The 15,900-nt window shown below is 41.2% G+C and overlaps 2 protein-coding genes across 6 annotated transcripts in view; both read left to right on the forward strand.

Annotated features, from left to right (window-relative positions):
* The window catches only part of LOC111973775 (calcineurin-binding protein cabin-1), a 61,060-nt gene extending 58,352 nt beyond the window's left edge, over positions 1-2,708 (forward strand). For all 5 annotated transcript variants that reach the window (XM_024001176.2, XM_024001179.2, XM_024001181.2 and 2 more), the window contains one exon: positions 1,054-2,708. In XM_024001176.2, coding sequence (XP_023856944.1) covers positions 1,054-1,206 — 153 coding nt within the window. In that variant the 3' untranslated portion in view covers positions 1,207-2,708. The remainder of the gene's footprint in view (positions 1-1,053) is intronic.
* A 9,442-nt stretch (positions 2,709-12,150) lies between these two features.
* Positions 12,151-15,582, forward strand: LOC111974999 (T-box-containing protein TBX6L-like). Its single transcript, XM_024003129.2, has 9 exons — positions 12,151-12,353; positions 12,574-12,727; positions 12,853-12,955; positions 13,371-13,535; positions 13,676-13,822; positions 13,932-14,002; positions 14,109-14,197; positions 14,303-14,522; positions 14,652-15,582. Exons 1-9 carry the CDS (start codon positions 12,338-12,340, stop codon positions 15,085-15,087), a joined length of 1,401 nt encoding a protein of 466 aa, XP_023858897.1. The 5' UTR covers positions 12,151-12,337; the 3' UTR covers positions 15,088-15,582.
* The last annotated feature ends 318 nt before the right edge of the window (positions 15,583-15,900 follow it).

Here is a 15,900-nt window from a genome sequence, read left to right on the forward strand (position 1 = left end):
GTGTATTGATTTTAAGAAAGGCATTGATGTTCATGGTTAGGTACACGTTGGGGCAACGACAGTCCTTTTTCACGAATGCGCACTGCATCGATTATATGCAATGCAGGACACGCTAGATAAACTAGTAATATCATCAACCATGTGTAGTTATAACTAGTGATTATGATTGATTGATTGATTGTTTTTTATAAGATAAGTTTAATGCTAGCTAGCAACTTACCTTGGCCTCTTACTGCATTTGCGTAACAGGTGGGCTCCTCGTGAGGCAGGTGGTTAGAGCGTTGGACTAGTTAACTGTAAGGTTGCAAGATTGTTTCCCTGAGCTGACAAGGTAAAAATCTGTCGTTCTGCCCCTGAACAAGGCAGTTAACCCACCGTTCCTAGGCCATCATTGAAAATAAGAATGTGTTCTTAACTGACTTGCCTAGTTAAATAAAGGTGTAAAAAAAATATATATATATTTAAAAAATAATAATAATAATCGTCAAAATCGGCGTCCAAAATTACKGATTTCCGATTGTTATGAAAACTTGAAATCGGCACTAATTAATCGGCCATTCCGATTAATCGGTCGACCTCTACTTATTTCCCTCATTAAAATGCAAATCAATTTATAACATTTTTGACATGGGTTTTTCTGGATTTTTTTGTTGTTATTCTGTCTCTCACTGTTCAAATAAACCTACCATTAAAATTATATACTGATAATTTCTTTGTCAGTGGGCAAACGTACAAAATCAGCAGGGGATCAAATACTTTTCCCCCTCACTGTATCTATTTATCTCTCTCTATTCTCTCTCTCCTATCTATTTATCTCTCCTATATATCTATTTTTCTCTATCCTATCTCTCTCTCTCCCTATCCTATCTATGTATCGCTCTCTCTCTATCCTATCTATTTATCTCTCTCTATTTATCTCTCTCTATCCTATCTATTTCTCTATTTATCTCTCTATCCTATCTATTTCTCTATCTTTCTGGCAACTTTCTGTCTTCTCACCCTGTCTGTCAGTGAAACTAAACCCTGCTGTTCTCTGCTCCTGTTCCTGTATAGAACGTGATCCTGTCCTCCCAGTCGGCGGCCACAGTGAAGAAGGAGACGCTGAGCCAGCCGGCCCTGGAGGTGCAGGAGACCTCCAGCCAGGAGTCCTCTCTGGAGAGTGAATCAGACGATGGGGATGAGGAGGATGATTACATGGACATCTGAGCCACTGCTACAAGATTGAACAAACCCAGGCCACTCCTTCGAGCTAGACCTGACTACCATCAAACCCCTCCACTTCCTCCCTTGTCTTGAAACAATGGAATGGTACATGTCACTGCAGCTCGTGTCTCTGTGTTGGTGCAGTTGGTCTAATGCTGTCTTAATGGAAGTGAAAATGTGCAAATGCGCACTGTTCTGCTCTTGACACTGGATGACTGGGGATGTTTTTTGTTTAACAACAATTTTGCAAAGTGCCATTTACACTTATCACACCTGTCAGCTAACCAAGCTCTCCATAGTCTTTCACATGAAAATGGGAAAAGGTGTAGAATGATGATCTATGCTTACTGTAAGTTAAATGGTCAGAATTGGTGGTGGATTGTTGCTATGTAGACACATTCTTAGCATGCAATGCAGTTGGCATCCTTGGCTGTGATGTATACATCTTGCACATGTAATGGGGACTAGAATTTGGCCTGCTTTTACTGTATGTTTCAACTGCAGCTAAATCCTTGTTGTTGGAATGCAACATCCCACGCTGAGGTGCTTCAACATGATGAAATGTGCCATGGCAACATATCACAGGTGCCAGCCAACTTCTATCCATACACATTGATATAAGAATCTGAACGGCAAGAAATCCACATTTGTATGTGACCTACATTTTCATGGACACTAAGATTTACTGAGGACTGCAAACCAGAGTTTTATATAGGGCTCCTAAAGCAATGTTGAGGACCCTACTTCTCCAAAGCCTAATAACCTGTAGCAGATTGGATATGTTTACACTTCCAAGTGGGATGTCTGTGATTTGTCTCTTGTTCATGTTCTATTTTTGTACTCAACTGTATTATATCAAGTCTTGTTTGATTTTGTCCTTTTGTTTCTCTGTGGATTTGTAGCTTGGAGGACCCTTCTTTACCAGGAAGAGGTCCTGTCACCAGCATTGCTCAGAATAATAGACAAAGTGATGTTTTGGATTAGTCTGAATTAGCTTTTGTACATATCACATTTAAAACATATTCTCAAATGAAGCAACTCTTACGTGGTCCGGGTGTTTATTTAGCGTTGGGGTCAAGTGTGGATGTTCCTAATTCAGAGAAAATGCCTTGGTAAATATGTTTAAATTCTATGTCAACTCAGAGGACGACATTAGAATGTTTTTTTTTTACAGATTGTTTCTATAAAAAGGATATTTACCATATGTTTCTTGTAAATTGTCTTTAGAAGACTTTTTAAAAAGGAAGAAATTATGAACAAATAATTGTAAAGGACATCACCCGAACAAGTCTTGCTTGACTACCTATCTGTAAATGGATGTTTGTATTTTTTGGTGTAAAATACTGTTTTGTATTTCTGCTGCTGAGCTTCTTGTGGGAATGTATAATGGCTGAGAGGTTTTTCTTCCTTAAACCTTGGCACAGGCTGGGGAGTTGTTGTTCTTTACATATTAACTTGCCACATTAAAGATGTCACAAACCAAAAATATACATGATACGCTTTTATCTGGTCTTGGTGCTCTTTAATTATACTGGCTGTATAATTTCAGCCAGTAGTTTTGAAAGTAGCCCTCACGAGCCAAAACGGGTCCTTGAAAATTGTGCCCAGTCGTGTACAACGTTATCCAATTCGTATATCATATGTTATGAATTCTAATTCGTACAATATTTTTGAAATTTCTAAGTGCTTAAGATCCCATTCAATTTCTTTAATACATATTTTCATTACTTGGTGTTTTGAACTGAAATGTTCTGTTTATTTTCATATTTAGGTTGAGTTTGAACTTCAATCCCCGGCAGCTATAATGGTAATGTATTGGTTGTAATGGCTGTATATAGTTTAAATCTGTTAGCAAGACCAGCTCAATGTCACGTTCTACGAACTACAATCTCAAGTCAAGTTTCACCTAAACAAAACAATCTGTGGCAAAGTGTCCATTTTTCTGCCAACATGTCCCCTGTGTATCAGTCATGTTGAGACGACACCTTGTCTTGCTCTGCAATTTTAGTCAAAGAGCTTGCACACTTATGTGTGAAGTCCCAGACACGAGGGGATAACTTCCAGAAGTTTCTTATAAAGTGCTGTGAATTTGTAATTTGCCCCTTTGCAAAGAAATCTACATTTGAGTTTTGTTTTCTTATGGGGTGGACCAAATGTGTGCTCCCCATCCCCTTGAAATAGTGAGATCTGTCTTCTCCAAGCCTTGATCAGGCAGAGGGGGTTGGTAAGTGATTTTTTTTCAGTGTTTCAACCTCTGTCTCTGTCAGCAGGGATAAGTTAAGTACCTACAGTTGAAGTCAGACGTTTACATACACTTAGGTTGGAGTCATTAAAACTCGTTTTTCAACCACTCCACAACTTTCTTGTTAAGAAACTATAGTTTTGGCAAGTCGGTTAGGACATCTACTTTGTGCATGACAAGTCATTTTTCCAACAGTTGTTTACAGACAGATTATTTCACTTATAATTCACTATCACAATTCCAGTGGGTCAGAAGTTTACATACACTAAGTTGACTGTGCCTTTAAACAGCTTTGAAAATTCTAGAAAATTATGTCATGGCTTTAGAAGCTTCTGATAGGCTAATTGACATAATTTGAGTCAATTGGAGGTGTACCTGTAGATGTATTTCAAGGCCTACCTTCAAATTCAGTGCCTCTTTGCTTGACATCATGGGAAAATCAAAAGAAATCATCCAAGACCTCAGAAAAAAAATTGTAGACCTCCACAAGTCTGGTTCATCTTTGGGGCGATTTCCAAACACCTGAAGGTACCACATTCATCTGTACAAACAATAGTACGCAAGTATAAATACCATGGGACCACGCAGCCGTCATACCGCTCAGGAAGGAGATGCATTCTGTCTCCTAGAGATAAACATACTTTGGTGCGAAAAGTGAAACTCAATGCCAGAACAACAGCAAAGCACCTTGTGAAGATGCTGGAGAAAACAGGTACAAAAGTATCGATATCCACAGTAAAACGAGTCCTATATCGACATAACCTTAAAGGCCGCTCAGCAAGGAAGAAGCCACTGCTCCAAAACCGCCATAATAAAAGCCAGACTACGGTTTGCAACTGCACATGGGGACAAAGATCTTACTTTTTGGAGAAATGTCCTCTGGTCTGATGAAACAAAAATAGAACTGTTTGACCATAATGACCATCGTTATGTTTGGAGGAAAAAGGGGGGGCTTGCAAGACGAAGAACACCATCCCAGCCATGAAGCACGGGGGTGGCAGGATCATGTTGTGGGGGTGCTTTGCTGCAGGAGGGACTGGTGTACTTCACAAAATAGATGGCATCATGAGGCAGGAAAATTATGTGGATATATTGAAGCAACATCTCAAGACATCAGTCAGGAAGTTAAAGCTTGGTCGCAAATGGGTCTTCCAAATGGACAATGACCCCAAGCATACTTCCAAAGTTGTGGCAAAATGGCTTAAGGACAACAAAGTCAAGGTATTCGAGTGACCATCACAAAGCTCTGACCTCAATCCTATAGAAAATTTGTGGGCAGAACTGAAAAAGCGTGTGCGAGCAAGGAGGCCTACAAACCTGACCCAGTTACACCAGCTCTGTCAGGAGGAATGGGCCAAAATTCACCCAACTTATTGTGGGAAGCTTATTGTGGAAGGCTACCCAAAACGTTTGACTCAAGTTAAACAATTTAAAGAAAATGCTACCAAATAATAATTGAGTGTATGTAAACTTCTGACCCACTGGGAATGTGATGAAAGAAATCAAAGCTGAAATAAATCATTCTCTCCACTTTTATTTTGACATTTCACATTCTTTAAAAAAGTGGTGACCCTAACGGACCTAAAACAGGGAATTTTTGCTAGGATTATATTTCAGGAATTGTGAAAAACTGAGTTTAAATATATTTGGCTACGGTGTTAACTTCCAACTTAAACTGTACCTATATTATCTAAGTTCAGCCAAAGAATGAAAATGTAATTTACCAAAACATTACACTGCTTCACTGACTCCACATTTTCTAGTTGAGGGAATTCACACTGATTTCATATTTCCATGTGTTTTGCAGAGGATAAAGGGAGTGTTGTCACTAGATCAATCATAATTTATCCTGTGTTCTTATTGTGCAATCATCTGTAAGATGCACTGATTAGGAACATCATACAGTGCAGTCATGAAGTATTCATACCCCTTGACTTATTCCACATTTTGTTGTTACAGCCTGAATTCAGCATGGATTAAGTAAAAATATATATATCACTGATCTACACACAATACCCCATAATGACAAAGTGAAAACATGTTTGTAGAAATTTTAGCAAATTTATTGAAAATGAAATACAGAAACATCTAATTTACGTAAGTATTCACTCTCCTGATTCAATACTTTATAGAAGAACCTTTGGCAGTGATTACAGCTGTAAGTCTCTAAGAACTTAACACACCTGGATTGTACAATAACAAAAATTCTTCAAGCTCTGACAAGTTGGTTAAAAAGTACATAAAGTACATTTCTTTGCCAAAGCTTTTGCAGTTTTACTTTAGTGCCTTATTGCAAACAGGTTGCATGTTTTGTAATATTTGTATTCTGTACAGGCTTCCTTCTTTTCAATCTGTCATTTAGGTTAGTATTGTGGATTAACTACAATGTTGTTGATCCATCGCAGCCATTCAACTTTGTAACTGTTTTAAAGTCACCATTGGCGTCATAGTTAAATCCCTGAGCGGTTTCCTTCCTCTCCAGCAACTGAGTTAGGAAGGACACCTGTATCTTTATCGTGACTTGGTGTATTGATACACCATCCAAAGTGTAATTAATAACCACCATGATCAAAGGGATATTCAATGTCTGCTTTTTTTTACCCATCTACAAATAGGTGCCCTTCATTGGGAAACCTCCCTGATCTTTATGGTTGAATCTGTGTTTGAAATTCACTGCTCGAAGGAGGGACCTTACAATTATCTGTATGTGTGGGGTACGGAGGTGAGGTAGTCATTCAAAAATAATGTTAAACACTATTATTGCACAGTTCAACTTATTATGTGAGTTCAACTTATTTTGTGACTTGTTAAGCAAATTTTTACTGCTGAACTTATTTATTGGTTGAATACTTACTGACTCAAGACATTTCAGCTTTTCATTTTGAATTCATTTGTAAAAATGTGTAAAAACATAATTCCACTTTTACATTATACGTCATTTTGCGTAGGCCAGTGACACAAAATCTAAATTTAATACATTTTAAATGCAGGCTGTAACTCAACCAAATGTGGAAAAAGTCAAGGAGTGGGAATACTTTCTGAAAACACGGTAGTTATGCACTGTTGTTATTGTTTATAGCTAAAAATGATTTACAGCACTTGAAATTAAATGGTCAGCTAACAACCACAAAATAACTATGTAATGGCTCTATTGTCAGGTTGAACCATTTCTCATGACAAGTGTGAGTCTTTCCCATGTTTGAGGTTATGTACCAGAAGGCTGCGTCAAAGGGCTTGGAGCTCCACTGACATCAGGTTGTCTTCAGCCAGCGACTGCTACCTATACAAACCCATCAAAGTGACCAATTAAGGCATCAAAAGGGCATGCTGCATAGCTAATGTGGGCCGAAGGTGTGAGATTTCTCGTCGGCCTACTGCAGGGGCTCTTTATTGGGCTGGAGGAGAGCCGTCTGATCCATCGTCCCGGCTGTGTATTGGCAGCTGTTAACAATTGAGCACAAGGGGATCTAGAGACTGACACCTGGGAGGTAGAGCATCAGTGGTAAAGGTGATCAGTGAGCAGACACAGGGGCCTGGACAGTGGCCCCGCCATAGACTCCACTGTGGGCAAATGCTTTGCAGGGAGGATGTGCCCTAGTAGACTCATCTGTGTGGGAGAACAGTCAGGATACATTAGCTACACTATTGACACAAACTGAGCAACTAAGTTAATTTTTAAATACTGTAAATCTAGTGTTTGGCATCCCTTAATCTCTATGCCATGTCAGCTTTGGCAATTTATTTATTTTATTTTTCATTTAACTATTCTTATTCTTATTTACAATGACGTCCTAGGAACAGTGGGTTAACTGCCTTGTTCAGGGGCAGAACGACAGATCTTTACCTTGTCAGCTCGGGGATTCGATCTAGCAACCTTTCAGTTACTGGCTCAACACTCTAACCACTAGGCTTCCTGCCACCCCTGGTAATGGTATCACTTTCAACAACTGTATTACATCCAGTGTCGAGAGAGTTTGGGCGGATGGTGTTTATTCCTCTTCATATATTGGTATGTTGGGAATATACTTTGTTTGTCATATCTACAGCCCAGTGCTTCAGTGTTGACTGAAATCATTCATAGAGATTGATTGACGACTCTTTGGGTCACTTCATGGTGTGATTATAGTTAGCTTCACCAGTACTTAACTCAGTCATTATCGTCAAGGCCGCAATCCCCCTGATGTGTTGCCCAAGTCTAAATAAAGCAGACGGCAACAGCTGTAAAATATAACAGTAGACCTGCCACCCTGACTCTGGCCTGTGTCCTCTGCCACATACAGCGGCCTGGCTATCACACCTGTCACCTCCATCTTCACTGCGTAATGGGATTGCCACTGCTGAAATGTACACCTTAGCTCTGACACTGACATTCTCACATTAGACTTCCCTGTAAGCCAGAGATGGGCAACTTTGATGGGGGCCACAAAACATAATCAACTTCTCATGAGGGGCCCCCTCATTTATTTTGTGGTGGGAGGGAATTCATCCGAGGGCCTTTTGCCCGCGAGCGGCCAGTTGCCCATCTCTGCTCTAAGCCTTTCAACAGTGACGACTTAAAACGATTCAACATCAAAATAGGTCCCTTCTCCATTTCCTGAAATAGTCACACTCTTGTAATCACAAAGAGCTGTGCCCTTGTTTTGATATCCCATGACATGGCTCTGAGGGGACTGATGCTGGATGACTGGAAGTAAGCCCCTGCTGGAAAGCTCACGAGGGGGAGACAGCACAAGTAGCCCTGGGAATATGCATTTTCCCTCAGAAGTGCAAAGTGTGGAGAGTAACACTGAATCTGTGATTTAATAACTCCTTAGCAACAATTGGTTTCACATATCAGGAGAATGAAACCACATCACACTTCCTAAAGCTCATAGTGCTGTTGGCAGGCTGGTCGTCTCTGCAGGGAGATTGGTGGAAACGTTATGCATACTGCATATGCCTTTTTTTAAATCCGGAATAGCCTTTTCGAATTAATGTTAGAACATGTGGTGTGAAAATCCAATACCGGTCTCTGAGTGGGTCTGTTGGAGTAATGGGAGTAAAATACGCCGACTCAACACGGGCTCTTTAAACTAGCCAGTCAATATCCTCACAGGCCAAGCTTTCTAGTTGTAAACCTCTCCTGAGGTCTGTTCAACTGCTGTTCCATTAGATGGATGTTTCCTGGTTTGATACAGCCATTTGCAAAGGAAATGTTAGATATTCACGGATGCAAATTACAAAGACAATAGACATCACAATAATTATATGGAAACTTGGACCATGCAATACTACCACTGGAGGTACTGTATTCAATATGTACACATAAGCATACAATGAAAGATACTAACTAATTGTATAGGGATTGTTTGAAAACTGCCTGGTTTTGTCAGACAAAGCTGAGTGAGAGACATTATTTCTAAATTCAAACTCTACCTGATTAAAGTTTTTAGATCTATTGAGGGTATTTGAGGTACTTTAAGTGCCAGAGGAAGTGGAGATGACCTAGGAGGAACTCTGCTGAAGTGCTGTGAATGGTTTTCCATTTAGAGTTTAGCATTTGTTTAGCCAATGGTAACAGAGGTGGATAGAGGAGGAGACATCTAGCCTATGGACACTTGTGGATTTGCCTGGACGATGATGATTGTGGGAGGGAGGGCTCCTTCGGATTGGCAGGGAGGTTTTGCCCGGTCTTTATCTCTCTCTCCCTCTGTCTCTTTCAGTCTGTGGTGTCTTGCCTGTGGTGCTAACTGATAGTTAATTGCTGGCCCATACAGTGCCTTTCAGCATGGAGAAACTTGGGCCTGCAGGGGAAACTTCCCTAATGAGATTATCTATCGGAGCATTGTCCTCTCTAGACACCCCAATACACAACCCCCAAGAAACTGCCTGCAGCCCCAACACCCAACCTGGCCACCCCCAGGTTAGACTCACCTAGAGAAAGATACAGGTATTAAAGTAAGTTATCACACCATTATGGGTTTATTGGTCCCTCACACACTCCTCACTTTCTCGGATTGGAGAATGGGATATACCAGAGACCATGTTTGGTCAAGATTAAGTAATTGATTCAACCATTATATCATATATGACCTGTGTATTTTAGTTGTGTTATAACTGTTTTGTAAGAATTAATCAATACTGTATATCATTTCTTTAATTGTATTGTTGGGGAAAGTGATGTATGTTGTTCATTCAGCAAACCTCATTTTGATCATCATTGAAAAAATATAAAAGGACAATCGGCGATAGTTACTGCTGTTCAATGGTAATTTCAATCAATAATACAGTTGAAGTCGGAAGTTTACATACACTTAGGTTGGAGTCATTAAAACTCGTTTTTCAACCACTCCACAAATTTCTTGTTAACAAACTATAGTTTTGGCAAGTCGGTTAGGACATCTACTTTGTGCATGACACAAGTCATTTTTCCAACAATTGTTTACAGACAGGTTATTTCACTTATAATTTACTGTATCACAATTCCAGTGGGTCAGAAGTTTACATACACTAAGTTGACTGTGCCTTTAAACAGCTTGGAAAATTCCAGAAAATGATGTCATGAATTTAGAAGCTTCTGATAGGCTAATTGACATCATTTGAGTCAATTGGAGGTGTACCTGTGGATGTATTTCAAGGCCTACCTTCAAACTCAGTGCCTCTTTGCTTGACATCATGGGAAATTCAAAAGAAATTAGCCAATACATCAGAAAAACAATTGTAGACCTCCACAAGTCTGCTTCATCCTTGGGAGCAATTTCCGAACTCCTGAAGGTACCACTTTCATCTGTACAAACAATAGTACGCAAGTATAAACACCATGGGACCACGCAGCCGTCATACCGCTCAGGAAGGAGACGCTTTCTGTCTCCTAGAGATGAACGTACTTTGGTGCAAAAAGTGCAAATCAATCCCAGAACAAAAGCAAAGGACCTTGTGAAGATACTGGAGGAAACAGGTACAGAAGTGTCTATATCCACAGTAAAACGAATCCTATATCGACATAACCTGGAAGGCCGCCCAGCAAGGAAGAAGCCACTGCTCCAAAACCGCCATAAAAAAAGCCAGACTACGGTTTGCAACTGCACATGGGGACAAAGATTGTACTTTTTGGAGAAATAGAACAAAAATAGAACTGTTTGGCCATAATGACCATCATTATGTTTGGAGGAAAAAGAGGGAGGCTTGCAAGACGAAGAACACCATCCCAAACGTGAAGCACGGAGGTGGCAGCATCATTTTGTGGGGGTGCTTTGCTGCAGGAGGGACTGGTGCACTTCACAAACTAGATGGCATCGTGAGGAAGTGAAATTATGTGTATGTATTGAAGCAACATCTCAAGACATCAGTCAGGAAGTTAACGCTTGGTCGCAAATGGGTCTTCCAAATGGACAATGACCCCAAGCAGACTTCCTAAGTTGTGGCAAAATGGCTTAAGGACAACAAAGTCAAGGTATTCGAGTGGCCATCACAAAGCCCTGACCTCAATCCTGTAGAAAATTTGTGGGTAGAACTGAAAAAGCGTGTGCGAGCAAGGAGGCCTACAAACCTGACTCAGTTACACCAGCTCTGTCAGCAGGAATGGGCCAAAATTCACCCAATTTATTGTGGGAGGCTTGTGGAAAGCTACCCAAAACGTTTGACCCAAGTTAAACAATTTAAAGGAAATGCTACCAAATACTAATTGAGTGTATGTATACTTCACTGGGAATGTGATGACAGAAGTCAAAGCTGAAATAAATAATTCCCTCTACTATTATTCTGACATTTCACATTCTTAAAATAAAGTGGTGATCCTAACTGACCTAAAACAGGGAATTTTTACTAGGATTAAATGTCCGAAATTTTGATAAACTGAGTTGAAATGTATTTGGCTAAGGTGTATGTGAACTTCCGACTTCAACTTTATATACCCATTCATTCTTGAATAATAGAATTTTCCTCAACCTGTTTTACCCTATCGAAACCCAAAATATAAGATTACACCATTGTTTGTTAACAATGTTCTTTGTAAATAAACAATAAATATACAGTAGCTTCAAAATATTTTCAAAACTATCATGTTGATCTCATAGACTGTCACTCCTTGCATTAATAGCTCCATCTATGAATTTTAGAATGGTTACATTTCTCCAGCCTCATCCCTCAGCAGTATAGCAAGCAAAGTGTTGTTTGGCAACAACAACAAAAAAAATATTAAGGATTGTGACTCAAATGTTTATCAACCCCCATGTTGTGGGGGTTGATAAAGTTTGAAATGAATCACCTCTCCGAGCTCTTTTTAGCTATTATGGCTATTTTACCACATTGCATAATAATGTTATTTGTAAATATATTATGGCTATTTTACCACATTGCATGAGGACACTAAATAGGCTTTCTGTGTGTGGTTACATCTGTGTAAATGATAATTACACAGATTTTGGTGCCGCTGTAGGCCCTGTTCTCCAGTGTGGAAGCCCATCCATATTTGTTTAAAAGTCTCTTAGCAGTTAATAAAGATGTGTTTCCTCTGTCCCCCTTCCTGTGGGGACGGTATCAAGGCTCTGTTAAGTCCCTTTGATTTCCACAACCCTCCAATCACAGTGGGACATTGACTCATCGTTGTGCCACTTCAAAGCCTGGGAATGGCTCTTCAGGCCACTCCCACTCCTGGGCTCCCCTTAAAAGTCAGAGACCCCATCCTTCAGTTCAACAATTCTAGAGAGCCCCAAGTGATTGCTGTTCAAACACCATTGGACTTACGACCACTCAATGTAGGCACCAGTGGAATATACTGAAAGCTCAAGACCGATGTGCAGCACCAAGGAGGGACTGTTAACTGTGGTTTCTACTTTGGAAAGCACTAAAACAGTTTTCTGATACATTATATTTTTGGCGCACCTCTCCTTGTTCCACCAACTCGTCTGAAGAATGCAGTCCATCAGAGGTGAGTGTTGATCCTCAAGCTCTTTTTTTGGTCATCAAACCTACCTTGGATTCCCAATGGACATCACACATTCAAGGCATAAGCTCTCCTTGTCTATATCAGTAGTCCGTGTATGTGAAATATTCCTCTATCACAGCCTATTCAGTTCTTATCTTGGTCAGCTAGTCCTCCGTCAGTTTGAGCTTTTGACTGCTTCTTAATAATTGTTTATACATCCTAGACATGAAGTCCAACTTTAGTACTCCGTCGTCCTCTATTCCCGGTGGTCCCGATGCTTATCGCCAAGGCAACATCAGGATGACTCTGGAGAACCCAGAACTCTGGAAGTCCTTCKATGAAATAGGAACAGAGATGATTATCACTAAACCAGGCAGGTAAGATAACCACAACTTCAAACTCTATCTGCCATTATCAATTACAATGTACTTGATTGAAAATGCTTCAAGAAACTGCACTTTCTGTGGACTGTCATGATAATGATTTTTCTTGAATTTTGCAGGAGAATGTTTCCACACTGTAAAATCAACCTTTCTGGACTAATTCCATGTTCCAAGTACATCTTGTTGGTTGACATGATACCTGTGGATGGTTTCAGGTATAAGGTAACAACCTTTTGTATGRTTACACTTGAATACATATCCATTGCCTTTCATATGAGCAAAATCATTGAAACCAGGGAGAATTTTCATTTAGAAATGACACATCCCTGGCTTGTATCAAACAATCGTGACATTAGCAAACATTAGCAATAGATGTTCTCCAATGGTCAGCATCTCCAGGCGAGACCCAGCTCCACTCCAGTCTTTGCTTAATCACCCCTCTGACATTGGTCATCAAAGGGCATTATCTCTTCCTGTTGTTATATCCCCTGCTGTTTGCCTCTGTGGGTGGTGCAAGCCAAAGTATCACTCTCTTTTAGCCTCAAGGTTAGACAGGGATCCTCTGAAAATCACCCCTGCCACCCTTTATATGACAGATTAACMTTATGTTAAGCTGTTTACTTCTGTCTCCTTCCAGTGGAATAAAGAGAAATGGGAAGTGACTGGGAAGGCGGAGCCGCAGCCTCCTTGTCGGACGTACCTGCACCCAGACTCTCCGGCCCCTGGGAGCCACTGGATGAAACAGTCGGTGTCCTTCCTCAAGCTCAAGCTCACCAACAACACTCTGGACCAACATGGCCATGTAAGAAAGCATTGTCAAGCTCTGTAATAATATATATATAGACTTACTCTATAGAGCATTGGCAAATTATTTTACTTTGATGACATTAACTGTTGTCTTTGTTCCAGTGACTAAACTAACATTGCATCTCTCTCTTTCAGATCATTTTGCATTCCATGCACTGCTATCAGCCGCGCTTCCACATTGTCCAGGCAGAAGACATGTACAGTGTACGCTGGAGTGTCTTCCAGACCTTCACCTTCTCTGAGACCTCCTTCACCTCAGTCACCGCTTACCAGAACACTAAGGTCAGTCTCACTGCAGTCACTGGCACAGCAGGGCACTACCCTTTATTTCCCCAAGCAAGAATCTGGTAACAAGGCACTAGGTGTTTAAAACCAACTCTTTTTCCCCTAGATAACAAAGCTGAAGATTGACCACAACCCATTTGCGAAAGGCTTCKGAGACGAAGGAACTAATACAAAAAAGTAGCTAGAATTGTTTTTATRATTACTTTTCTATTTCACTTTCTTTTCTATTTTCTGCTTGCCTTGAATATGTGTACTAATGATCCTGTTGTATTTTCCGCTGCAGGCGTGCTAACAGAATCCCAGCCTCAACAGAGAAAAAAGCAAAGGAAATGGATTATCTAAGCAAAGACTCATATGAGGACAGCCCTTCAAGTATTGGCTTTCACCAGTTAGTTTAGTGACCAAACTACTCATCCCTTCATGTAGAGGTTGTTATTCTCTGAGCTCAGTGGGTCTGATGTCATGTATGTTTTGCAGGCTTAKACATGTCATCATATGAGGGATACGAAGGAGAGCGGGCAGAACTCACTGAGAGAAAAGAGGAGGAAGTGGTGGAAGAGGAGCACTACTCCCCCTGGGGGCCTGAGAGGGAGCATGGACTCCACGACCAGACAGACACACCCCCTGGACCCGACGTCAGGGACATGTACAATGCAGAGCAGCTAGTACCAGCCCCAGCTTCATACCAGCCTTACAGGTAGGCACCACAGCATGCTGTCTATCTCAGTAATGTTCATCCTGCTGCCTGTAGGAAGGAAAACTCACTGCCACATTGTCATCAAAGCAGACAACASTGACCACCACCCTGCCTTCTCTCTCTTTTCAGGTTCCATAAATACGGGAGGTCTCCATCTCCCTCCTCCAACCTGAGCAGCAGCAATGMCGGTTCTGGACGGGCCAGCTTTGAGTCCAGAGTCCCTGATGTAGCCACAGTCCCAGAGCATGAGGCCTCCAAGCCCTCTGTTCATGAGATTAGACCATCTCCCTGTGGCCCGCAGCCCCTTGCAGGACATCCTCCGGACTACACAGGGGTGCTTAACATGGCCCAAGCAGGCAAGCCAGGGGTCCTCAGCCACCACATCTACAGCCCTTACGGCACAGAGCAGACCCTGGGCCAGTGGAGCAGCCCCAGCCATGCCCAGTACCCTCCCCCTCACCACCTGCCCACTGACTACAGTACCCCGGCTGTGCACCACGGATATCACCATGGCAACGTGGCTGAGTGGAGCCAGTACCCACTCTTCTCCTACTCATGCTGGTGAACCATTTCCTCACAGTTTCTCCCAAAAGAGAAGGACTGCGGTCTCACAGGTGACTCAGTGAGACCTCATAAATGCTACTATGCTGTCATACCTGTGTTTCKCCTAGAGGCCTGTCCCAAGTCCAGCATCACACCCTGATGGCTGCTGGTCCAGAGCTCATGGCCATGCTACTGCATGCTGAGGCTGAGGGAGAAGGACCTGGGTCCGAAGAAACATCAGCAAGCAGAAATGATAATGGAGTGGAACAGAGACAATATGCTTTAGAATGACTACCAGAGTTGTGCTGTTGACTCGTCTGATATCACAGCTGGCTTTAGGCCTGATAAATTAATATGTTCCTACCCAATTATATGTTTATTGTTGAATTGTCTATTTATTTTGTTTTGATTTCATTTATTCAAATATTTTTGTCAAAAAATAAACATTTTGTGTGTAATAAATTGCTTTAATGAGATTGTAATGTGAGCTGTATGTAATTAAAGAATCAACAAGTTACACGTGTTTTTCCACTGCTAAAGTATTAATTTACTTGGTGCCGGGATTAAATCTATGGAGCATTATAAACTGGGTGATTCGACAGCCGTGGMACACTACATGKCCAAAAGTATGTGGACGCRTGCTTGTTGAACATCTCATTCCAAAATCATGGGCATTAATATGGAGTTGCTATAACAGCCTCCACTCTTCTGGGAAGGCTTTCCACTAGATGTTGGAACATTGCTGCTGGGACTTGCTTCCATTCAGCCACAAGATCATTAGTGAGGTCAGGCACTGATGTTGGGCAATTAGGACTGGCTCGCAGTAGGSTTTCCA

The sequence above is a fragment of the Salvelinus sp. IW2-2015 genome, linkage group LG15, assembly GCF_002910315.2.
Source record: "Salvelinus sp. IW2-2015 linkage group LG15, ASM291031v2, whole genome shotgun sequence".
Classification (NCBI taxonomy): Eukaryota; Metazoa; Chordata; class Actinopteri; order Salmoniformes; family Salmonidae; genus Salvelinus; species Salvelinus sp. IW2-2015.